The sequence below is a fragment of the Pimephales promelas genome, chromosome 13, assembly GCF_988280905.1.
Source record: "Pimephales promelas chromosome 13, fPimPro1.hap1.1, whole genome shotgun sequence".
Classification (NCBI taxonomy): Eukaryota; Metazoa; Chordata; class Actinopteri; order Cypriniformes; family Leuciscidae; genus Pimephales; species Pimephales promelas.
In genome coordinates, this window is record NC_142781.1 from 31,812,105 (window position 1) to 31,838,245 (window position 26,141).

Genomic DNA, 26,141 nt, shown 5'->3' on the forward strand with positions numbered 1-26,141 from the left:
GTTGGTAACATCAAGTCCTCAATTGGCCTGCTGTTCTTAAGGCACCTTCAGCTGTTTGATTGTCTGCAAGTGTCATCGTTACCAATACACAAGCATTCGAGGCACACCTGTCAGAAGAACATCAGAACAACGATATACATCACAGCACTGGAACATCACCTCCGTGGAATGTGGTGAGGAAATAAAATGTTCTGAAATCGGAATAGTTGCAAAGGAATCGTTGATTTGTGGACTCTGACAGTGTATTGACACCGTCTTTCATGGTCTCAAACAATATACTGACGACATTACGTTATAAAATCTATCGATAATGCACAAGCAAACCATGGTAAATTGTAAACCGCAAAATACAGGCACCTCAGTTGATTGTACCACAAAAGAAAGCATTTATGAAACCAGCAATGGAACGATATCTATTCTTATAACTTAAATTATTTATCTTATATTTATATTTTTACTTTACAATATGGGTTTACAAATATAAAATACATTTCCCAGCTTTATCGCACACCATATACAGACTTTTAAATATTCATATCAGCGCCAGATCATGAGCCAGTCACGTGATGCGATCTGGCCGTCTCACTGGACATTTCAGTAGAAATCTAACTTCGTGCGTTGGACTTCAAGCGGAGTCAAACCGAATGGAGAGTATGACATCAGAGCGAATTTCAAATAGCTTTCGAATCTCTCTCGCGGTAACTTGATGTCACACGCCGATCGGTTAGCAGCGCCGCTTTAAATCGAACACACCTTACATCTGAGACTGAGTTCATTATTGTCCTTATCCTTAAAGGGACAGTTCACGTAAAAATGGCGTCGTATAGAAATTTACGCGGATGAAACGAGTGTTGCCATGCGCTTTTTAAAAGTCCTATATCACATGTAATTGTCAAAACTCACAATTGAAAAAAAAAAAATCGCAGTTCCTTAAATCCCTCACAGATTTTATTCGCGCCAAAATCAAAATGGCGCTGCCCTGGTGAGAATCGATAACATTTTAGCGACGAAGAAAGAAAACGAGTAATTACACAGGAATGTTCGGAATGACATGAGGCTGGGTAAGTGATGACGTCATATTATTTTTAGGGTGAACTATCCCTCTAATTAAAGCATTGGACACTTTCCCTCTTAAGACATTAACACTAATAAAAACCTCTTTATAATAACTATTGATTGATATACATAGTAACACAACTCTTCCTAGTGCTTTGATAAATTCGCATAATGTAACCTGTATATTTGTTAGATATTATTGATTGCATTTATCGCTTAATTTGAACTGTAAATGATGATTTGGTGTATTGCTCTTTGAGCACATTTTGATACTCACCAATTTCTATAGAGATGCTTTAAACACTTATATTATATATTATAAAGTAACACTTCAGTGCCTGAAAGAAATCATGTCATTATGTGATGTCTGTGATACAGGACAGCAGAATTAATTCATTAAGGCAAACTAATATTTCAGAAAAGGTAAAATTGGAAAATTGGTTTTGTTGTACATTCTCTCTAATGAGAAAACATAATCCTCTTCAGCATTTTAAAATCACAAAAATCATATCTTGTTCTCAGAAATGGCTCATTATTAATATACAGGTAGTACAACCTGATGTTCAAGTTGTTTTTCTGCATTTAGACAAAACTTTGTCAGTTGTTTCTGAAGCACGTTACTGGCCTCTGGATTACATATCGTCACATCTTTTCTGTCCTTCAACTCTGTCCCAATAACACTGATAACAGAGGTGAATCAAGCACTATCCGTGATACACCAGCAGGGAAAGATCAAGATTCGGTTCTGGGATGTGTCAGAGTTCAGAAGTTGTATTTAAGTCAGCACAAATAAGTGTGGACCTTGAGTATTCTCACAGCTCGTCGCCTACTAAAGCAGTTCTTCCTTCTTCTGAGGGTTTTATTAAGGCATCCACTGCGCTGAAATACGCTCATATCATATGTGAACGTATGTTTGGAAAACATAAGGCAGAATATGAATGTCTTTATATTGATATGCAATTTGCAGAAAATGTACTCCAATGCTCCATTTTTAAAATGGCTTCTTCGGGAAAAGGATGGAAGTCTCTGACCAGCGGCAACCTTCTTTCCATAACAGTTTTTGAGCCACGTAAATCCATATCTGCGGTCTTACAGTGCTGTGTAAAACTTTTGTGTCCTGACCAGGTCGGCTGTGGACTCTCATCTCCGGGCTCTTGCGTTTTGGGCTCCTTCTTGAGGAAAAAGGAAGTTGTAGATCGATGTCACTAGCTGGAACAAACCCAACTGGCCCCTGTGAGTAAACTGCACAAAAATAATACAAAAATGATTATTCATCTTGTGAAATATCTGTTGTAGGTGAAATATATTGCATTTAATAAGACCGAAGAGGAGTTATTATGAAACTATCCATTTTATAATTGACATGATTCACAAGCCATTTTTCTTTAATAATTTGATATATTTCCAAGTGAAGGCTGCATTGCTTGCATCAGTTGCCTAACACAATGACTTAATTTAAAGTTGTTTTAAATAAAAAATGCACAATAATACCTCTAGATAGTTCACCCCAAAATGTTGTCATCATTTACTCACCCTCAAGTTGTTGCAAACCTGTTTTAGTTTCTCTCCTCTGTTGAACACAAAATAACTGAACATTCTTCAAAATATCTGTGTTCAAGAGATGAAAGATACTCATACAGGTTGTAAACAACGTTTTTGGGTGAACTATTCCTTTAAGAAAGTAAATAGGGTCAATGTTGATTATGTTTGTTTTTAAATTGCAGGTCTCTGCCATGAGATGGCGTTGTGGCCTCAAGCTTCACTTCAAACTCCTCCCCTTCCCACTAAATGCCCCTGATGGACAGTTAAAGCAGCCAATCAGCAGTCAGGCCATCTGTGTTGTAAGTGGTGTTGTAGTTCAGCCTTGACTATTGCAGTGTGTTGCATAAGCGACTACTCTTACTGAAGGCACGCTAGATGTAAAAGAGTTAGTTATTAATTATAATAACTTATTTAAATTATTCTGAGCCAATTATTTTGAATTGTATTGTTATCTTTTAAGTTTTTAAGTTATGTAACCGACCTTCTGTGAGAACATGAAGTTTCAGGTTTTTGATAGTATCTGAGCGCATTTCCAGCGTACAATCTGCACGTTCATTACGATATCTCAGTTGTTGCGACTCAGCATTTAACACACACACACACACACAGAGTTACTAAAGAAGATGTTACATTTGAGAATGTGGTCACATGTCTGCTGACGTGGCGTTTTAGTCTGTCTAAATTTAGCCTGCAGTATAAACACACTTCACATCCTCTTTCTGAGCTCACACACAAACTATAGCCAGACTGGGTAATGCTGAACTTCCAACTTTCAAACCCTTGATAAATCTAATATCATGTAGAGGGTGTGAGTTAACATGTCTCTCTTGAAAATGTAAAAATGTCAGATAAATGTTAACATAGATAAGTCTCACACATGGAAAATGTTTACCTCTTAAAAAAAAGGAACACCATAAATGTACTTTTTAAAATACATCTACAACAAAACCATTGTAAAAAATCTTCCGATAGGCATATTTACATGATAAAATGTGGCACTTATCAAAATTATATAATAAAAAGTTAAATTACAAAACTTTTTTTCCATGTATCTCCCATATTGTATTTATTTACCCAGATAAACTCTTTAAACTAATCAGATTTTACCACAAACCTCAATTAAAACCAAATAATGCTGTATAAATATTATCTAGTAATTAAACTCCTCCATCATAACTGAAAGATTATGTGCACTATATATATATATATATATATATATATATATATTTGAGTGTGTGTATGTATGTATTCATCATTTTATGTAAAATTGATAAGATCTAAGAGAACTTGAGTAAACAGGATGAGCTAACCAATAATGATGTCATTGCTCCCTCTGAGCATTTGCATGAGCGGCATTGAAATAACAGACGATGGTGTCATTGCACGTTGTGACTGAAACCACTGCAATGAAACCACCGACTCTGTCACACACCTGTGCAACTCTTTTACCCATTCGATTCACATCGGCCGTGAGGAAAGGAAACTTAACCAGTATGATCTGAAATCACTCTTACCAGCTGAAGATGTTCCTGCTGAAACTGATCCCCCATTTCACGCAATTTACGCCCAATCTGAATCTCCACGCTAATTCCCATGTCACGTCCGTCTTCTTTTTCTTCTGGTCTCGCTTCGTCCGCCTCCCTTTCTTCGACGTTTTGTACGCCATCCAGGACAGGTTCGAACAGCGCGGGGAAATGTGCACGAAATCCAGCATTTCCTTCAAGATAAAAGACATATTTCTATTATTATTGTATAGTGATATAATAAATATTTTTATGAATATATATTTAAGAATGAAAATGTATATCTTTAATACAGTTTAGTACTTTGGTCTAATTTTTTAACTTTTAAAGTCAGTAAATAAAAATGCACAGGGCAAAAATGCCACTGAAAATGCCATTAGGTATAGTTTTTTATTTATTATTTAATTTTTCTGTATTATCTATTTATAAAGTTATCTAATTTACCAGTTTTTCTAAATAATTTATGTGTATTATATTAAATATACATATATTAGGGATGCACGATATATCGGTATCGGCCAACATAGGTTTTTTAAATGTTATCGTTATCGACCTGAAAATAATTTGTGGCCGATATCTTAAAGCAGATAAATAATGTATTATTTCCTTTAGTTGAGACACTTCAGATGCGCACTGTTCACCATGGTGCTTTTCAATTGCTTGAAATATGATTGAAAAAGGAAAATCCAGTTAAAGTGCAAAATGTGCAGCACAAGTCTGTCATATCGGCTACGCAACATTAAAATAAGAACATCATAATTGTGTTTGTATCTTGACTTTTAAGAAGGAGACTTTTTTTTATAATCTGGCTCTCAAAAATTTTCAAAAAATTTGGATTTAGATTTATCGGCCAATATATCGGTTATCGGTTTTCAAATATAAAGAATTATCGGTTATCGGTATCGGCCAAAATTGTCATATCGGTGCATCCCTAGTGCTTGGGACATAACTTTCATGGTGAGACTTTAGTTTTTGTAAACTGGCACTAAAAAATTATTTGGATTTAGATTTATGGACCAATATATCGGTTATCGGCTTTCAGATATAAAGAATTATCGGTTATCGGTATCGGACAAAATGTTCATATCTGTCCCTGATAAATATATACATATAAAGACACTATAATGTGAATGAGGTCGTAATACAATCTCATAATCATATGATATACATAATCCTATAATGATATGATGCATATTATGTATCCCTACCATGAAAAAGTGCTCTTGGCCCTGGAGCCCCAGGGGCCATAGTAAGTGACGCAAGGCCCCTGGATCCACAGTGAGCCCTGAATGCAGTCCTGGCATCCACAGCTCCACAGGGAGATGATGTATCTCTCCCTGAACCCTGGAACGGAGCCATATCTCCGACTCTCACTGAATTCAGGACAGAGCTCGCTGTCTGCGTGGATCTGTCTTCAAAGCGTCTGTGTCTGCTAACTGCTCGACGGTGGGCGTCTCCGTTCTCTGAGCTCTTGATTCTTAGTGGTGTTTCACAGCAGCGAGGAAGCTGTTCCTCCTCCTCATCATCCATCGGCGGAGTCAGCAAAACTGCCCTGAAATATAACACAGACCGTCACTCAGTGCCATATTGGAATTAACTGTTCATTTTTTTCCCCCTATATATATATATTACACAGGTCCTCAAAAATGTTTGTTTCTGTTTTTCTTTCTAGTCCAGTGGTTTTGCTTCAGGACCCATATTTTACATTGGATATTAAGTGGCGACCAAACACAATGGCAAAATTGTTCAAAAGTAAGCAAAATAAAACATTTAAATATATTGGTTATGGTTTACTACTAAGTGACGGATGAATTTGTACCAATATTTGCTTGGACGCACAGTTTTGGACATAAACAACATAAAACATGGTGATGTATCTTCCCTTTTAAAAGTTGATAAGCTAATTAATTTTCTAACCCAAACCATGTACAGTTATCATATTATCTAAGCCTTTTATAATTTGCATTTCGCATTGTTTTTCCTCACTCTCCTCTCCAGTGCATTTAAGGAACACTTGGCCTTATGCAAACATTTATTAAGTTATTAAGTGCATTTTATTTGGGTTAACTATGAATCATTAAGATCAGACAGTTGATAAGTGCAACTTCTGGCATCAAAGAGCAGTGAGTGAGATGACTCAGATATTGTCACAAACCAAACCGCCAAAACGTCAAATGGCAACATTTCAATGGAGCCTCATACAAATGAGAGGAAGTTTGAGGCTTGTGCTCAAAACAGTCATCCCAGAAAACAATATTTTTCAAATCTGTATCATCATAACAAATCAGTTTATGACTTCATGAGTAATCTGATCAACAGTGAAATTGGTCAAATTGACAAAGCACAAAGAGTTGCATGAAGAGATTTCAGAAATGCATAGATGTGTAATTTGTTTTTCTGAAATGAAAAAATGAATAAATAAATAAATAAAAACTGATATCTTATATTTTGTGTTGGGGGGGGGGGGGGGTGTGTCTCAGACTTGCTTGGCCAGGCTTAAAGACAATTGAAGACCATCATCAATCCCTCCAATTATTCAATTATTTAGAAAACCATTTTAGGCTGGGTTAAGGTGTTGTTTTCAGCAGGGAACATACAAACCAACATATAACACATACCATGAGGTAATGCCAAAATAGAATGCATCGCGTCACCATGAAACTTAATGTGAACGTCACTCTTTGATATTTCAGATTTTTTTAAAGTCTAGATCTGACCATCTAAATCAGAACATCATATTGGGAATATTTCATTGAATTAGATCATGATCTTTGTTCTGTAATTCAACACTTTCTTTCACAGATCAAAACACTGGAACTTTGTTTTTTACTGACAAAAACAGTCACTTCAGTTGTTCTTTCAATAGAGCAAACCACCAATATCCAAAAGTACAGAATGAAACTGGAGCAAATGAGACAATAACACGAGACACTCACCGCCAGCGCTTGAATGTATCTGTCAGTGCTGTTTTTATTCCGCTTTTTGTGTCAGAGCTCTTTTATTCAGTCTTCACAGCAAATACTGCTTGTATTTACTAACACAGACAGTTTTCATTCTGCGCCCTCCGCTCGAGTTGTTTGTATTGGACACGAGCGCGGCGAAAGTCCCGCCCATCTCCGTTGACGTAACATGATATGATAATTAGCCCAAAGAGGCGGTTGGTGTTGTTGGTGCCTCAGGGAAAAGGTCAGTTTAGGGTTTGTGTGTTGACTTTGTCAGTCTCTTTTTATGTACTAATAATGAAGCAATTTTATCACATTAAACCGTTCAAAGTTTGGAGATTAGTTGTCGCGTTAAAAAATGTGTTTTTTCTCAAGCAAACAAACAAAAGTGCTTTAAACTAACGTTAATCAAAATTTGAGAAAAGCGTGCTTCAATTTGACAGCCTAGTGACGAAACGTTTTCCAACTGGAAATAGCAAGTAGCCTAACAGTTAGGATATTTCTTTATTACTGCAGATTTGTAACATATCATATTTTTGGAGGATTTTTTGATGCTTGAAAAGTTAAAATGACATGCTGTTTTTGGCAAGTTATCAGTCACGTGACATTTTGCGTACTTCCGGGGAGCGTTGGAAACTATTAAAAGTATATAATAGTTTACACAATTCTTCCAGAATTTGCCCAAGAGCACCCCTGTATCTTATACATAGCTAAATAACAAAACGCAAACTAAATATTTTAAGCACACTTCAAAAATATACACATCAAAAAGTCAAATAAATTTGGATTATGCTCATCTATAAAATTACACTTTTTAATGCATATAGCATAAACTATTAACAATTATTAATAATGTTAATACGCTTTCCGCATCCCTTGTGAAACTGACTTTATGTTGAAGTGGTACCGACCCAATTAATGAGCAGCCCACCAGGAATTTTCCCAAGTCTCCCAGACCAGTGTTGGGGAAGTTACTTTTAAAAAGTAATGAGTTACAATATTAAGTTACTCCATAAAAAAGTAACTAATTCCGTAACTTAGTTACTTTTTATGGAAAGTTATGCATTACATTACTTTTGCGCTCGGGTCGAGTATGACCGGTTTGGTGCCGTGACCCAGATGGGAGTGAGGTTTAGGGTGGTGAGAGTAACGGACGTAGACCAGTTAGAGCTGTGCGTGTAAACCTCACTACCCTGGCCTCAAGAGGCGCGCTAGCTACTGTTTCGAATAGCCACCATTTCGAATCCCGCTCAGAGAATGGTCGATTACTGGTTACATATAGCCTGTGTGTGTGTAAATTGATCTTTTTTTATTTATTGAGTGACATAAATATATTAACTTTTTATTGTTGTTTTTCAATGAAAGAAAGTACTTCATAGATTTGGAATACTTTTTATTTGATTTGATTTTGTTGTCCTTGCAAATCTTCAATATCCACATGAAAGCTTGTTGTTTTTGTTTTGTTGTTTTGTCGTGGACTGGACAGATACACTGACCTTGATATCTGTCAACCTTAATACAAGTTATTATTGTGATCAGTTTGTACACTTTTCCATTTTCTAAGTTTTTGTGCATGCGTTTTTTTCTGCACAGTTCAAGTGCACTTGTTGTAAATGGGCAGTGAGTCACCTGAATATTACAGTCTTCCTGTTCTCACTCGCTTGCGATGACATCATCCTTTCCGACAGCCGTTGTTGGGCTCAGCATTCCTGCACACACTGTTGCTGCGCTTCTCAACCTTGAGATCGCAGTGGCTAATTTAAAGATTCATTCCTGTTCTAGAAAACTCTAAAAAAAGAATGTGCTGATTAACTGAGGAACTTTTAGTTTATAGTGTGTAAGCTTTATACAAGCCTGTCTGCTTGTTTTAAGCCCACGTGCAAACTTCATTAGTCAGTGCAGGACAACACACTGCTGTCAGGGATTTCATTTTGCTGAAATGCTGGGATGGTTTCAGATAAGGATAAGGTAGAGACAAATCACTGACTAGAGGAAGAGGATTGAAATAGACTCAAAGTGACTCTGTTTCTATGGTAACTGTGGATGGGGAAGTACGAGAGATGAGAGCGAGGCAAAACAAACGCTGGCGCTGCCTCCGTGGCAACAGCTACATCATTGGTTCTTGTTTCATAGTAAAGACCTGTTAAAAAGAAAAAAAAAATCACAAGAGGCCCAAGAGACACCTCCCTCACAACTGCATGTTGCATCAGAAAGATCCTACTAGAGGAAGAGCAAAATACACACACACACAAACACATCACATGCTCCACTTCACTCTACAGCCCCCTCCTTCCTCCCCGCTCTCCCGCCAAAACATCTCAGCGAGTAAATCCTGCCTGGAAACCAAACAGCTGACTTCTGCCTCTCTGTGATTGGTGCAGCTCCCTAGCAACGGCGTGTGTTAATTCAGCCAATCAGGCGCTCGGTTTTCTGCACTTTCAACCAATAGCAGGCAGCCGCAGCTTACCCAGGCAGTAACAGTGACTTGGTAACTGTCCGGAAGAACAGAATGCAACTGTGATTGGTGAGATCCGTGCTGCGTCCTCATTGGCTGCTCATGACGATCTCTCAGTCATTCATATGTTTTTTTGCGGCTGCTCTCTTTTGCCCTGAAGGGATACACCCACAGCAGAAGGTCAACTTCTCTTCAACCTGATTGGCCGAGCAGCAACGTGGACTCCTAGTAACAAACCACAATTGCTAAAACAGGGTGTGGTTAGGCTTCTGTCAGTCATCCAAACGCTAGCCAAACATGATGTTGTTGCTGCCGGTCTGCTCATATTAAGACGTATTTTGTGTGACAAACAGACCCTCATTAACACACTTTTTGCTCATACTTCTGTGTTTGTTCTCACATATTTGAATTACTGCAATGGTGTTTGCTAAGATTCACTGCTAATATTTGCGTTGCTCCCGTTCGGCATCTGTCAGTTTGGTTGTTTACATTGGTTCTCTCAGGAAAAAAACCTACAATAACTTGTTAATGTCTTTGGTTTCCTTTTTATTTGGTAACACTTTGTTTTACAGTGGACACTGGGCACTGTCTAATTTTAATTTTGAGCCATTTTGCAATCTATATATCATGCATTTATCATTTACAACATCATATTTGGGGTCTAACTGGCCCAGAAAGTGTTAACTTGTCATTCTCCTGTGTTTAAACTTTAGATGTGTGGAGAGCAGGGCGTGATTCACCTAACAAGAAGAATGAGTCCCCAGATGAATGAAAGACGAATCAGAAGTGACATCATGGTTGTAAGATTGCATGACATCATGACATTGGTTGAAAAGTTATTTTAGATTATTTTATTATAGACAGATTATTGTCTAATTTGAACCAGAAGAAACTGGCAAAGCAATTAGCAGTCTCGATGATCTAGATAAATGTAATCAGTTTAATAAATAAAGTATTTTTTTAAAGCTAATTTAGATTATTTTCAAAGGCATTGGTACAGCATGCTGCTTTTAGCTATAAGCAACATTAGCAATAATCTAAGACTAGTGCCTATGCAGATATTAAGTCCAGTCTTTGATTCATAAGGAAGATTCTGTAAGAAAATCTCTGCCTGCTTTGCCCTGACCACAGTATTCGGAGATCGTACTGTTTAGGGTGCCGGTAAAAGACACACTTCACACTTCTAACACATACAGTACTTGAAACAGTGTTGTTATTAACTTAAAAATATATATTTTTTTAAAACTATTTTAAAAAGATCAGATATTGAAATAAAACTTAAATAAAGTAAAATATTTTATTAGTAAAATATAAGATATTATATGGATTTTTTTTTTAAAAAAAAAGCTAACCAACTAACTGAAATAAATCAGTTGAAGTACTAAACTGAAACTGAAGTAAAAATTAAATTAAATAAATGTATAAAAAAAATATAAAAGCTATAAAGAAAATAAATATAAATAAAAAATAAGAAAATCACATAAATTCAATAAAACAAAAATACAAGCGAATTCAAAATATTAATAAATGTTATAAATTATAATAGTATAAAAATTAAAGAAACGAAAATCAGTGTAGTATCCTACAGTAATAATACCCGCTTATGATGCTTATAATCATTTCAGATGAAAAATTATCATTTAAATTTATGCATTTTATCCAAAGCGACTTACAAAGAGCAAAGCGTTCATCAAAGAGCCAAGAATCGTAGTACACAGTGCCAGGTTTATTGACAACCACATTTGGAAACCAGCTGGAGAAGAGAAGAAATGCATAGTTTTTGTGTGCATTGCATTGGTTTAAGTGTGTGAGGTCATTGAGTGCTTGTGGAAGAGGTGCGTCTTCAGCTGCTTCTTAAAAGATGTGATGATCTCAGCAGTTCGGATGAAGGTTGCCAGCTCATTCCACCAGAGAGAGGAACAGAGAGAGTGAAGGTTTTGGAGAGTGCCTCGTTGTGAAAAACAAGACGTCTCTCATTCAGTGACCTGAGCTGGTGGGCGGGAGCGTACTTATAGTACTGGGTTGAACTTGAAGTATGGGGAAGCAGTTCCAGTGGTTTGTCCTGAAAGCCAGTGTTAGAACTGAGATCATGAGGGGTGTAACATGATTTCTCTTAGGCTGATTGAAGAATAGATGAGCTGAGAGGCTTAGTCGTGCTGGTTGTAAGGTCCGCTATAGAGCATTGCAGTAGTCCAGTCTTGAAATTACAAGCTTTTGAACGAGCTATGTTGCATATTCTGACAGGATGGGTCAGATTTTCCTGATGTTATTGAACGCAAATCTCCTTGAAATGTTGGTGGAAAAGCTCAGCTGGTCGTCAAGCACTTTCTTGCTGTCCTGGATGGTTAGTGAGTGTTGTGGACCCCAGTTGTACAGTTATGTTGTGGTCAACTGATGGGTTTGTCGGGATTACAAGGAGTTCTCTCTTCGCAAGGTTGAGTTATCCAACCTGAAAGGCAGGCAGATATACTTGCTGAGACTGTGGTCATCAGGTTTAAATGAAAAGATTGAGCTGTGTATCATCTGCATTGCAGTGGTTGGATAAGCCATGTGCCTTTATGATTGTGCCCAGTGAGGTTGTGTAGATGCAGAAAAGAAGATGACCAAGGACTGAACCTTGAGGCACGCCGGTGATTATTCCCAGTGTAATACAACACAGATCAATAATATTGTTGAATATTAAATGTCCCCTTGTTACATTAGTTTACTAAATTAAATTTAGTGATGATTTATTTCTGTTGTAGAAAAGTTATTAGTTTAGTTTATTTAGCTGTACAGCAGCTCTGGAGAGAACAGTGATGTCATCGTCCAGCTCAATTCAGTTCTCATAATGATGTCAATGCAGGAAGATCAATAATATTGTTGAACTCTTTACTAGACTTGCATATGCATGTCACTCCAAATCTGACATATTTTGACATTACCATAATGTCCTTTATTACTTTACAGATACCTTTTATTTGTAATTTTAATAAAAAAATACTGTGGCACTGGTAATTTTAGGTTCATGTTCCTTGACAAAGTTGTACAAACATCAAAGATTTTAAGATGGTAAATGGTGTTAAAAACGGCTGAGAGTACCACAACTACAGCTACTCTTATTGGTAGTTGCAGTTATATAGTAGTGAAAATTGCCAAATTATATATATATATATTTAAAAAAAGATAAAAAAGAAAAGCTTCTGTATATATAGGTAGCCATGTGTGTTTATAGAAAACACTACTTTGGAAATCCCAGAGATGATGTCAATAACAGCAGCTCCGGATCAATGGAAACATTTCCACCCTTAGCCGGAGCCCAAAGGGAAGATGGTGACAGGTGATGTCAGCAAACTGCAGCCTGGCATCCAATAAGGTCCCATGGGATCTCCTGTGTTGAGCACCTGCATCCTATAAACCTGTGCGAGTTCATTGAAAAATCTGATGTCAAACCACCTTAGTACCACAAATACAACTGGGCTCTAAAAATAGAAAAGAAACGTCTAATACTTTGAACGTCTAATACTTCAAATCTTATTTATTGAGGTCGGATCTCGGTTTAAACTTTATTTCCTCTTTCAGGATAGTCACTTCCCTTCAGTGTCCAAAAAAAATAAATGTTATGGCGTGCTCTACTGGTGAAACCCTGACACTGCATCGAAATATCAGCATTACATTCTCTTTCTGAGGAGAATTGAAATGTCAAATTGAGCATGTTTCTGAAAGTACATTCCAAAATATAGTAACATAAATGTAATGATGATTTGTTAGCTCATAAAGAAATGCTTCAAAATGAAACTTTAAAGCTTAAAAATATTTCACGTAATAACTGAAATATCAGTGCAAGTAAAAGTGAAGTTTAGACAGCTGATAAAGGTATTGAACATTTAAGCTCACATGTAGTCAGTTTATAGCTACATTTATTGATTCTAAAGCATACTTATATTACCTTTAAAACATGCGTAATAATAATTGATGAACTAAAATTTTACACGTGTGATCAATTAAGGCTATAATAATTACAGAAGTAAGCATTACTATAAGCTAGACGATCATTTGCTATAGTGACCTTTAATTTGGAGTACAAACAGGTGGAGTGACTTTATGGCATCAGACAAGTGTCACTCTTCTCTCTGCTGATTGGCCAATTTTGCATCCTTTTACCTACATAACCTGCCCCGGACTAGTTTGGCCGGGGCGTAAATTACTATGGCGATGAACACTGCTAAAAGCCAAACCACTTTCATGGTGCCTAAAGCCCAGGGTTGGCGCATGCTAAACTGAAACATACCTGGCAAGCCACCCAAACCGGCTTCATCATGCTATATATAGGCCCCTGGTATTGTCCTTCTAGGGATGTTATGTGTGTGCTTGTTGTCAGGTTTGTTAGCCTTCCTTGCCTGTGACTGCATTTATCCGTTTTGCATGGATTTACTTTAATTATCTTTGTTTGAATTGCTGCATCTGGATCCCACTCTCGTTCCTCTGAAATAGCCACCGTTACAGAGGAACCAAATGAGAACCAAATCAAATAAGGAACAGTTATTTGTTTATCTGTCAATCATCATTATAATGCATTATATTATATTTGCCCTCCACACACACACAAAAAAAAAATACAGAGCTTTGATAATAAAGCTAAACATTTAAATACCATCTTAAGACATATTATTTGAAGATAGAGTGAGAACTGATATCTATGCATGCATTTTATGTAAGTCTTTAATTGATTTATGTCTGTAGGCAGTTGTAGAGATCTTATTTAAATTACAAGCTGTCAGAATTTCATCTTACTTTCTGGCAGTATTAATATCAGCGACCACACCAAATTGCACATTTTGATTTTATTAGGGCCTCTGAGTAAAATAGATTTGTTGAGCTACATATTCTCACTATTTTACTATATGAGCTATAAAAGCCTCTATCAAATGTGACACTATATATTTTTAAGGTTTTTTCTAAAGTTTCAATAAAATAAAAATAAAAAAAGATTAAAACTATTTCATGTTAGGCTTTACACAGAGTTAAAGTCAGATCAGACTGCATAACAATGTTGAAACAAAATTCCCAAGCTTTGAATTGTTATGCCATTTACCAACAGAAAATGTGACTGAATCTTAACAAAATAAGGCATTTTAAATGATCCAGATCAGGTGATTGACAATACGCAGAATTACTAGTGGCAGCAGTTCATAAACATGATTAAACAATATCGCTTTCTCTCAAAAATCACATCTCAAAGAATATTTGTTTGAAAAAAAAAAAAGTTTAAAGGTTTTATTGATGGCGCAGTGGATAAGACACAGGCTTTTGGTGTCCCTGAGCAAGACACTTAACCCCTAGTTGCTCCAGAGGCATGTGACCTCTGACATATATAGCAATTGAAAGTCGCTTTGGATAAAGACGTCAGCTAAATGAATAAATGTAAATGCAAGTCAAATGATCATGATGCTTGTTTCCTGTCCAAATATCTCCAAATTCTTAAATCAAGATGCATTTGCTAAATAAATAAAAAGGTTTTTTGACATAATATCTTATGGCATTTTACTCATAAATGCATCTTGATTTAAGAATTTTGAGATTTCTAGAAGCAAGACACAAATACTAAGAAAATATTTTTGTGTGTTTCAGTTCTACAGAAAGCCTTTTGAAATGTCCCGTAAACGGACAAGGTTGCATTTGTTCGGCTGTGGCTGAACACCTCATTTGTTAATCAGATGAAGTTCCATTTACTGTGAGCTTGAAATAAACAAGGGTTTCTATTAACCAATTCATTGTTAGGGATCAGGGAAATGTTTGTGTTTTGAAGACTGCGATTTTATCTCTGTTATTTGTGGCAATCAGTTGTACTGATCTTTTTTGAGTTACAATGAGGCCTGATGGGATGTCAGTGAGATTTACATTTTGAGTCAAAATGACGCATCAATTTATAAAAAAAAGCATCAAGTACAAACAATAATGTAAAAACTAAACACAAAATTGTCAAAAAATATGGCAAGATGTCAAACCACTGTTATTTTACATAATCATTCATATGCAACTACTACATTGACTTGTGTCTATTGAACATTTTTGTATTTATATTTCACTGTCAGATGTTTTATCAACTTATTTGTAATATTTGTTGATGCTTATGTTCATATAGTAATGTCTGTTCTCTTGTGCGTCATTGTCCAGTTAACCCTGGAATCCAACATTAACCCTGAAAAGCCTGCCGAAACTCTTATCATCTAACAATAAAGAGTATGGCTGTTCAGGAGTGGCCGTGTCTCGTCCCGATGTTCTCCGTTAGCTAGTTTGCATGAAGAGATGTGGTTAACAAATACAGAAAACCACACCGGGAGGGAGGAAATGCTACATGCAAAATGTATATATGCTGTATCTGATGAAATGACACAAGTATTTGGAAAGACTCAACGTCTCTTCACCAGGTAAGACGTTTGTTTCAGGTATTACAACAGGAAATAAAATGAAATAACACAATGCAATTCAGTAATGGATTTTACATTTTGTTCTGCGCTGGTTTACTTTTGACGTTTTTGCTATAAGTAAAATAAAAGTATTTGCTAAATGTACATGTCCCTCACTGCGGTGGAATTGGGAGTTAATGTGTTGATTTATCCTTGGTGTATGGCATTTCACTTAATATTACATAACACTGTATTGGAGAATGTGATGTTGGATTATGTTTAGGACAGTTCTTTTTCTGGGTAAAAAAAATTCTGGTCTTTAATCTTATTGGACATCAGCAGTGCAAAAACGTTAAAATAAATAAATAAATTACAATAATCCTTTCAGGGAGTAGACAAAGAATGGGATTTTAGATAACTCTTGTTCTATTTGTTCTTGTTTATAAGCAACAATAAGAAAAACAACAAGATTAGATGTTTTACACTTTTCTTTTTCCAGCTCATCAGATGTTTTTGAGGATCCTGGAGATCCTGTCAGGCATGAAGTGGAACATCTGGGGTCTCCTGCTTATATCTCCTGGCCTCTTCTGCATATCTGCAAAGCAGACTAAGGCTGTGGAAACAGCCTGTGGAAAAAACCCTAACAAACCTGTTTGTGCTGGAGTTAATGCCATAAAATGGTCCAATTCAGGCAATGGAAAGAATTTGGATGGCATCGTCATACTCGGTACAGATGGTTTAATGGGTTTCATGGAAAAAGGTGATTCAAATGGGAATGTAAAGTACTAAATGTAAATGTTACTTTTGGTTGCTATTGTTTATCATCTGTTCTTTAAATAGGTTATTCCTCGACCTGTAATGATTCTCGATTCTCAGGTGAGGAGAGACTTGCATGCTTAAACATTCCTTTTTTAAATAATGTCAATCTCAAAAACAAAGAAAAAGAAAATCATAATATTCTGTGTCGTTAACGGTGTATAATATGTCTAGAGCCATTTTTTAAATCTCAATGTCATTAATTCAACATGATAAAGTTGCAGCGGTCGATACTGGACAGGAATAATATTAAAGTTGCAATGAAATTAACAAACCTTTTCTTCCGTATTGTGATGTACATTGTGAGTGTAGTGGATTATTGAAAAATACAACATGTTCACACTAAAAATAGAGTTCTATATAAAACGAAATTCATTCATTAAAACTAATATCCAAGCGCTTGAATATTTACTTTTAAGAGTGTTGGAGGATGGGAAGTCAAAGGCTTCATACATTCATTCATAATTATTCAACAGAAGTACCTACAATATATATATATATATATATATATTAGGGCTGGGCAACGATTAATTGCGATTAATCACATTTAAAATAAAAGTTTGTGTTTAGATGATAAATGTGTGCGTAGTGTATATAATTATTTTTATAAATACACACACATGCATGTATATATTTAAGAAATATTTGCATGTATACACTTTATATATATTTTATACATAATTAATATTATGTATAAATATGAATATTTGATATATTAAGAACACATTTTTCTTATGTATAAATATATATAAAGTGTATACATGCAAATATTTCTTAAATATATACATGCATGTGTGTGTATTTATATATACAAAATAATTATACACACTACATATATTACATAAACACAAACTTTAATTTTGGAAGCGATTAATGCGATTAATCGTTGCCCAGCCCTAATATAACTATAACTTTAGAGAAGTCTGACGTTTCGCTAAAGACTGAGTTATGATATTTGTATTAAAATATACGAGGTTAAAAAGTAAACAAATCATGGACCTTTTAAAATAAGATCAAGATCATGCAATAGATTATTTTTTAAGGCCATGTTGTTGCTTTTATTTTTTTCAGCTGGGATGAAACACAAAATGACTGTTTTTTCATTTCAAGAAAATACAACCTCACCATCTACAAGCAGCAGCGGTGGGTCTGAAAGTAGCCTTTCCTGTCTTGTTTAGCGCCACTATCCATAATGAAATCCTAAATGTTCTTTAGGAAAAAAATAATAATAAAGTTTGAGCCCAGAGTAACCTTGGTTTGTAACCTTTTGTTTTGCAGATTTTGGTTTGTCTTTATTTAAAGACTCTAAACACTCAACATACATACTCAACATAAGCAGATCGATTACATTAGATCAATGTATAATAGAAGGGGCCTGCAGAAATGGCACTTGGACAAACTGGATTCCAGAAGGTGAATGATTAATCTTTCATATTGCTTATATTGAAATTTTTAATAAAAATGGTTTAAAAGATTTATATTAAATGAAAGTGAACTATCCTTAATCAGTTGTTCAATTCAAATACGTAAGGATTATTCAATTCATTGTGATGGAATTTTATTGTTAATTGAAATGTCGAAATCTTTAAAAAAGCCTGTTGAGTGTATAGATGGAAGACATATTTTACATGATAATCTATTCACTGATTACAGAATTAGTTAAAGTTAAATCACTTGACAAAATATTTTCACTCAGAACAACTGCAAAATCAAAAACCTACAGTATCAAAAGGTAGTCGAAATTTTGGTTTATCCGTTCACAATTACTCTCAAAATCTCATTACTGCTAACACTTAGTATTTATTAGTTTTTTTAAGGAGTTAACTCATTATTGTAAAGCATTACTTTTAAAAGTAACTTCCCCAACAAAACGTAAATGAGGCCAAACGCCACATACATCTCTTGGATCATTACAAACCGTTCAGTTTTGAAGTTTGTGATCTTCGTTGTGTTGCTTGGAAGTTTTCTTGACACTCGTTCATTTTAGGCGTGTTGTTGGTCTTTTGCAGTTCAGGTTTTTTTGTTAATAGCTTATTTTTTGTTCTCTTTATTAAAGGTTTAAATTGGACCCTTCCACAAAACTTTACAATCACAAGTAAGTATTATCCAAACAGTCTAAATATGATCTGTATTTGTCATCAGCTGCTGTATAATTCTGTGTGTTGTGTATGTAAGATTGTAGTATGACCTGCCTAAATTCCACAAAGGCGTGTGAGATTGCAAAATATGATTCCAGCTGTAGGGGTAAGAGAGTATTTCAATATGCCTAAATTCCATAAATCAGACGTTTCTGCTCAAATACGTTTTTGAACACACTAAAAGTGCCGTTTAACCACAATGCATTGCTTTTAATCGTTCCATCCCCATTTGTTTTGATTTCATTTTTATGTTTTTACACAGATGATAATGCAGGCGATGAAAGTAAAATGAACACCATTAAGATCAGTAGTGGAAGTGCAAATTGTATTAAATGCGGAAGTCCTTTTCAAAAGGTGGAAGAAATCAAAAATGTACCCCCAGCAATCTCAAATCTATTGAATAATACAGATAAAGGAGAGACAGATGCTGGAAAAGCTGCGTAAGTACTTTTATTAAACAAACGTGGTTTAAGTCTACTCAGTATTTTTTAGACATAATGTTTATTATCAGTTTATCTTTTAAATACCATCAGAAGGTTTCCATAATAACTTGCTGTACCTAATATTGCAATTAAGGGATATACATGAGATTTTTTTTTTTTTTTCTTTTTTTTTTTTTCATTCCATGATAACTATTTCTATCCAGGGAGACCGGGGCTAGTTGTCACAGGGGGTTTATCCCATCTAACCCTCTGTAGCGTCTCAATGTTTGTCAATTGTACCATTTTCAATGGTTGCACCATTGTATCAATTGTGCCGTTTTCTCTTACATCAGAGATATTGTCATGTCAAAAACACATCATTTTGTCTTTTGTTCAGTGAGGCCATGAACTATCTCCCCAATCTGCTGGCTCTCATGGAGAACATGACCACAGCATCTATTTCCTTGGGTGAAGTTAAAGGGGTTTTAAAGAAAATTCAAAATGTGTCTGATATCAAGAAGTCCGCTTTCATCTACTCTGCAGAAACAGGCATCAGAGTAAGTGTAAAGATGACAAACATACACATCTTTTTTAGCTCTGCATAAACAATGTTTCTCTCTTTGGAACATAAAGTGTACCTGAAATCACCTTGTGTTTACAGGTTATAGATGATTTTTCCGTATTGAAAGATTATCCCAACGCTCTCACTATTCCAGAGGAAGCCACAAAACAAGCATTCAACAAAAGTGCAGGATATGCTTTTCTGGGTGTGTTCAGATTTCCCAACATGTCAAAGGTATAAAAAATTAGATTTTTCAATTCCTGTATACAGGAAAATGTAAGCTTAGGCCTGTTTCATGCCGTTCTCACAGGTAATACACAAGCATTGATGCTTAACTACAAAAGGCTGAGAGAGTTTATGCTTAAATAGATAGTTATGTTTATATTACAAAAGATAAAGGTTTATAGTGCACTTTCAGCGATTCTATCATGCTACACCTGGAGACTAGGCTTTGTCAAGTTTTACACTGCGCTTAAATGATTTTAACTCATGCATCAGAACACAAGACATTCTTTTAAATGAGTGATTTTGATCAAATTATATTTCTTGCAAACAGATCAATAATAATGTATTCATAAAATGTGTGTTGGATTAATAAAAGAGTATCCTAAACATTTAAATGTCTGTTTCACTTCTGACATTTATCTTATTAAATCTATTCATTAATAGAAATTAATGTTTTTATATAGAAGCCTAATGTTTTTATATAGAAACAAAACAAAAACAATCCCATTTCATTTTTATTAAAGGATGAAAACAACAGTACGGTTTTGGGGAATCAAGTTTTTGCAATCGAAATGGGGACACGAATATCAAATCTGACTGAAAACATCAGTTTGGCCTTTAGCAATAAAGAGGTAATGTATGATGCATGGAAAAAAAATAAAAAAATTCTAATATTCTAAATTAGTCTATATCTTACTTTCTAAATTTCTTATTTATTTCTCTGCAGAACATGATTGGAACTCCTGCCTGTAACTCATGGGATGGAAGCGGTCTGTAATGCTTTGTGTTTTTATATATTTAAATAATTTTAATTAAACGGAATATGGATGTGATAAATTATCCATACAGTATATCAAGAATATATTCTTATTGATATACTCTATGGAAATGTGTGTATATATATATGTGTGTGTGTATGTATTAAGAATTTTAAATTAGTAAATTTTGTAAAACTAAATTAGTAGATTCGTATTCATAAATTAAAAAATATATATATTCAAATGTATGAATATGAATCACATAAACTATGGTCCATTAAGATTTCCACAAAATGTTTTATTAAACATTTTTACTCTTTTTAAAATTCTTAATTTATAATATGAATAATATATAAGCATTATTTAATTCAATTTGATGGAATTTTACTATACAATTGAAAATTGTAAATCCTACTAAATAAATTCTTTAAAAAATATAGAGAACTAGTTAAGAGTCTGAATGTTTCAAGCCATGCTGTGATGTGTGAATGTTGATTTCTAATAATAAATCAGCCATGATGTCAATTAACATTCATTAACTCTCTCTAAATCAACTCAAAACTAACCAGTCCCTCCTTTTCACCAGGAAATAAGCCAAACTGGACAACTGAAGGGTGTACTACTGTTCCTAATGGAAAGGATATAACATGTAACTGCAACCACTTGACTTTCTTCGCTGTGCTTATGGTATGTTCTCTGTTTTCTGTGAAATTTGACTCACATTATAAGTTCTCTACCGCCCCATTTAGATAGATTTATGTTTGCGTATTTCACTACATTCTGTGGTTACTGATATCTCAATATTGCAAACGTTCAGACAGACCTGTGTACTGTAACTGAACGATGTTTTAATACACAGGTTCCTCCAGTACCCATTCCCGAAGCTGACCTTGTCGCTCTCACCTACATCACGTACATCGGCTGCGGCCTCTCCATGTTTTTCCTGGGAGTCGGATTTTTTATTCACTTCCTCTTAAGGTGAGACATGAGTATCTGTAACACTGTTCACACATGTGAGATCTCATTAATCGACAGCATTTGTGGAGTAATTTTGATAACAAAATAATCGTACAAAAAAATCCTCTAAATTTGTTGAAAGTGCACCTATTATGATTTGTAGGTATTACCTTTCATGTAAAGTGTAATATAGCAGAGCAGGCTCTGAGTTTAGAGAGACTGAATCCTTTATCAAACCAATTCAAGCTCTGTGAGAAAACGTGATGCTAAAATGTATATTACAAGGAAATTAAAGTGTTTTTTGACCTTGGATTCATTCAAGTGAATGGGGTGAAAGTGAATGTTTTAGGTGTCGCATCGTCATGGCAATGAAGCCACAAACTTGCATATAACTTTACAAAAAAAATATATATTAATAAGCAATTGTGTTTACACTAACATCATGTTAACATTGAGCATTTTAACATTTACAGATTAGCCCGATTCACTTCCATTGAAAGTAACTCACTGTAACACAGATTTGTAACTTTAAAAAAAAAGAGTGGGAAATGAATGAATCCATTTTGATCAACAAAAAGCCACAAGTGCTGTGATTTGAGTTTGACTTGTACTAAACTCAGAATATGGTGGGTTTCACAAATTAAGGGTTAAAGCAGAAGTATGTCAACTGTTAAATTAAAACCAGGATCAAAGACGTAAATTGTAAATGTATTATCAAAGTTAATCCAAATCACCCTGAAACATTTTTAGTTCACAAAGCACAGATCCAAAATACTCATTTCGTTTGTGTATTTTAAATTTCAGGAAAGCGAAGGCCACTAATTCAGCCCATGTGCTGATGAATCTCTTTTTGGCGCTGTTTCTGCTCAACCTGGCCTTCCTGTCTAATGAATACATTGCACGTGCGAATAGCCCCGGCGCCTGCAGGGTCATAGCTGGCTTCATGCACTTCAGCCTGTTAGCCAGTTTCTCCTGGTTTGCGGTGGAGGCTTTACACCTCTGCCTGCAAATGGCCAAACACTCAATCGTCATCAAACATTACATCCTCAAGCTCTCTGTGGCGGGGTGGGGTGAGTTCAAAAACCTTTACAAGTTCACTTTAAAGTTCATTTATTTCAGTAATTCAACTTAAAAAGTAAAACTGATGCAAAGTGAAATATTTCAAGCCTTTATTTGTTATGATTTTGATAATTATGGCTTACAGCTTATGAAAACCCCAAATTCAAAATTAGAATTTACTGAAAGGGTTTTATATCTATATATCTTTTCATATATAAATATCTCACTTTCCATGCAATTAGTCTATATGATATATTACTTAAGTACTGAAATAAATCGGCTTTTGCACAGTACTGTAAATTTTCAGGTTTCACCTGTCTGTGGCCTATGATCAGATGCACAATTTTGACTTGCAACATTCCCATAAACTTATATAAAATATAAAATCCACATAGAATTCATGTCATATGTACAGATAAAATACTTAATCTGATCTAGATCTGAAGTCTGATCTAATCCTCTATTCAGACGATTGATTCTCATACCACAATTGCATTGTCAACTATTTGTTTCAGTTCCTCCTGCTTTTATTGTCAGTATCATTTTCATCTTTGGCAAATATGGTGAACAGACCATACAGACGGACACAAGCAATGTAACCATGTGAGTAGACCCAAAAATATGATTAAACACTATTCTTAAAATATAATGGCACTGCCACACTGCATAATGATATACATGAAAACCTACACTCTCATGTACTTGATTGGCATTGATGATTCCATGAAGAACCTTTAACATCTGTTAAAAAAAGAAATGCTTTTTTTTAATCTGTTAAAAAAAAAAAAAGCTCACCGGTGTGTTTCTTCTGTGTCGAGGTTTTGACGTGTTGTGTGTTCAGAGATGCTCTTCCACACCTTGGTTGTAACGAGTGGTTATTTGAGTTACTGTTGCCTTTCTATTATTGCTGACAAACTATTAATCGTGATTAATCGTATCTAAAATAAAAGTTTGTGTTTACATAATATATGTGGGTGCACTGTGTATAATTATTTTGTATATATATAAATACACACACATGCATGAATTTTTAAGAAAAAATATATTATTTATATATAAAATATTTATATATATATAAAATATAAATTATATTTAAATCTGTATATACATGAAAATATTTCTTAAATATATACAAGCATGTGTGTGTTTTTATATATACAAAATAATTATACACAGTGCACCCATATATATTATGTAAACACAAACTTTTATTTTAGATGCGATTAATCGCGATTAATCGTTTGACAGTTCTACTTTCTATCAACCAGTCTGGTCATTCTCCACTAACCTCTGACCTCAACAAGACATTTTCTCCCTCAGAACTGCCGCTCACTGGATATTTCCTCTTTTTCGGATCATTTTCTGTTAACTTTAGAGATGGTTGTGTGTGAAAATCCCAGTAGATCAGCAGTTTCTGAAATAGTCAAACCAGCCCATGCCACGTTCAAACTCACTTAAATCACCTTTCTTCCTCATTCTGATGCTCAGCTTGAACTTCAGCAGATCGTCTTGATCATGTCTACATGCCTAAATGCATCGAGTTGCTGCCATGGGATTGGCTGATTAGATATTTGTGTTAATGAGCAGTTAAACTGGTGTACTTTAAAAAGTGATCAAATATTTACTTTCTATCAAGTTATAAATTAAGATTTAGATTTGGATTAAATTTAGTCAATCAAATAAACTTTGTGGGTGTGCAAAATAATGGTCAGGAATCAAATTACATTTTTCATGATTAACTTATGAGCAATAAGTCAACTTTAACCATCTGCACTATTTTCCCCGCAGGTGCTGGATTTTAGACAGCACTGTCCACTACGCCGTGAACATCGGCTTTTACTGCTTCGTCTTCATCTTCACCTGTTGCACCAGCATCGTGGTGCTGCGATGGCTCTCCATGCTGAAGGTGAGGAAGTTTAACAAAGCTGCAGCGGTGAAGCGCTCAGGAACCGCCTCCTTTGACATCACCACCATCCTTGGCCTCTGCTGTCTGCTGGGACTCACCTGGAGCTTCACTTTCTTCAGCTTCGGAAGTCTGGCTCTGCCCTCGTACTACATATTCACCATACTAAACTCCTTCCAAGGTGAGGGCTTTTCTGCTGAAAATTTAAATCCATATATTGCAAATATTTCTCAGAGTTTGAAAACGGTTTGTTAAAGGATTCGGTCTCTCCAAGCCCCTCCTCTTCGCGAGAATACACTTCTCTGATTGGTCAGATGGCCCAGTAGCCTGTTATGATTGGTCTACCACTAACAGGGCATGTCGGAAACCAACCGTCTATTACCATATCTGAATTTCTGCTCTTCCTCTGCGCTTGATGCACAGCAGAGAATGTCTAATATGTATAAAGAGAATGTCTCATCTTGTATAAAATGCTTGTGTTTTTATAGGATTCTTCTTGTTCATATATTACATGAAAACGAGCAGCCTCTTTGGAGACTCTGTGCCTTCAGAAGAAATGACAAGCGATATGACTGAAGAGACCCAGACTGAAAACCCATACGATAACGAAATACCAACACCCAACAAAAAGGCCGTCTGAATGTCTCCTCTGTATCTGTGCATTTGAGATGTCATATCTGTCTATAGATACCTTACATTCATTTGCAGTATTATAGTGAATTCAATGCAAATTTCTTCTGCAACATATGTAGCTATTTCTGATTTCTGAATTTTTTAAGAGTTTGAATTGAATTGCTGACGGCACACAGGAAGAGATATTCGCTTTATTGCATCCTGTTTGCCACTTCAATTCTTTATAGACTTTCGTTCCCAATTTAGTTTGAATGGGGCACAACCCTGCTGAATTATAATATAATAATCATCTTCTGTAGTATGATTCTTTTTCATGACTGCACTTAAACATTTCCTTAGAGAGAAAAGTTGCAGGTTTTCTGTATAATGCAATGCTACTGATGTACTTATTTACACTGTATATTATCTTTTGCATGTTTATTTTCTGTTGCAAGTTACTGTACTAAAATAGTAGTAGGACATTTGTGATTTTTAATCAGACCTGGCATATTGTTGGCTCCCTGATGAATTGCTTTGTTACTTTTGTTAATGGCTTTGGATAAAAGTATCTGCTATAAATGTAGAAATGCAGACCATAGGCTGTTATATTTTCAGTCTTTCACACATAAGCTATTGATTGTTTTTTCCTGTATTTGCGCTAACATGTTTTACTGACGATCAGAAACATAAACCCTGAAAAAAATAACACCACGAACCCAGAGTTTTTATTTCATTTGCACACACAGACGTTTATCACGAATATATCAGGCACAGTAGTTTAA

General features: G+C 35.1%; 2 protein-coding genes across 3 annotated transcripts; one reads left to right on the top strand and one right to left on the bottom strand.

Moving 5' to 3' along the window:
• Positions 1 to 2,165: 2,165 nt before the first annotated feature.
• bmf2 (BCL2 modifying factor 2) lies at positions 2,166 to 7,146 on the bottom strand. Its single transcript, XM_039647841.2, has 4 exons — positions 7,058 to 7,146; positions 5,330 to 5,673; positions 4,113 to 4,315; positions 2,166 to 2,298 (listed from the first exon to the last, which is right to left on the bottom strand). The coding sequence occupies exons 2-4, from the start codon at positions 5,649 to 5,651 to the stop codon at positions 2,197 to 2,199; spliced, it is 627 nt and encodes a 208-aa protein (XP_039503775.2). The 5' UTR covers positions 5,652 to 5,673; positions 7,058 to 7,146; the 3' UTR covers positions 2,166 to 2,196.
• On the top strand, positions 2,184 to 26,065 carry adgrg11 (adhesion G protein-coupled receptor G11). 2 transcript variants are annotated; one of them, XM_039648024.2, is made up of 21 exons: positions 2,184 to 2,289; positions 2,781 to 2,897; positions 10,232 to 10,318; positions 15,675 to 15,928; positions 16,407 to 16,667; positions 16,748 to 16,783; positions 17,795 to 17,866; positions 18,002 to 18,136; positions 18,780 to 18,818; positions 18,899 to 18,967; positions 19,124 to 19,301; positions 19,681 to 19,840; positions 19,945 to 20,079; positions 20,595 to 20,702; positions 20,798 to 20,840; positions 21,415 to 21,515; positions 21,688 to 21,806; positions 22,590 to 22,855; positions 23,360 to 23,447; positions 24,633 to 24,928; positions 25,236 to 26,065. In XM_039648024.2, exons 5-21 carry the CDS (start codon positions 16,415 to 16,417, stop codon positions 25,385 to 25,387), a joined length of 2,250 nt encoding a protein of 749 aa, XP_039503958.2. In that variant the 5' UTR covers positions 2,184 to 2,289; positions 2,781 to 2,897; positions 10,232 to 10,318; positions 15,675 to 15,928; positions 16,407 to 16,414; the 3' UTR covers positions 25,388 to 26,065. The 2 variants fall into 2 exon arrangements, with proteins under 2 accessions (XP_039503958.2, XP_088975015.1); XM_089118889.1 differs by having other exon boundaries at positions 10,232 to 10,315.
• The last annotated feature ends 76 nt before the right edge of the window (positions 26,066 to 26,141 follow it).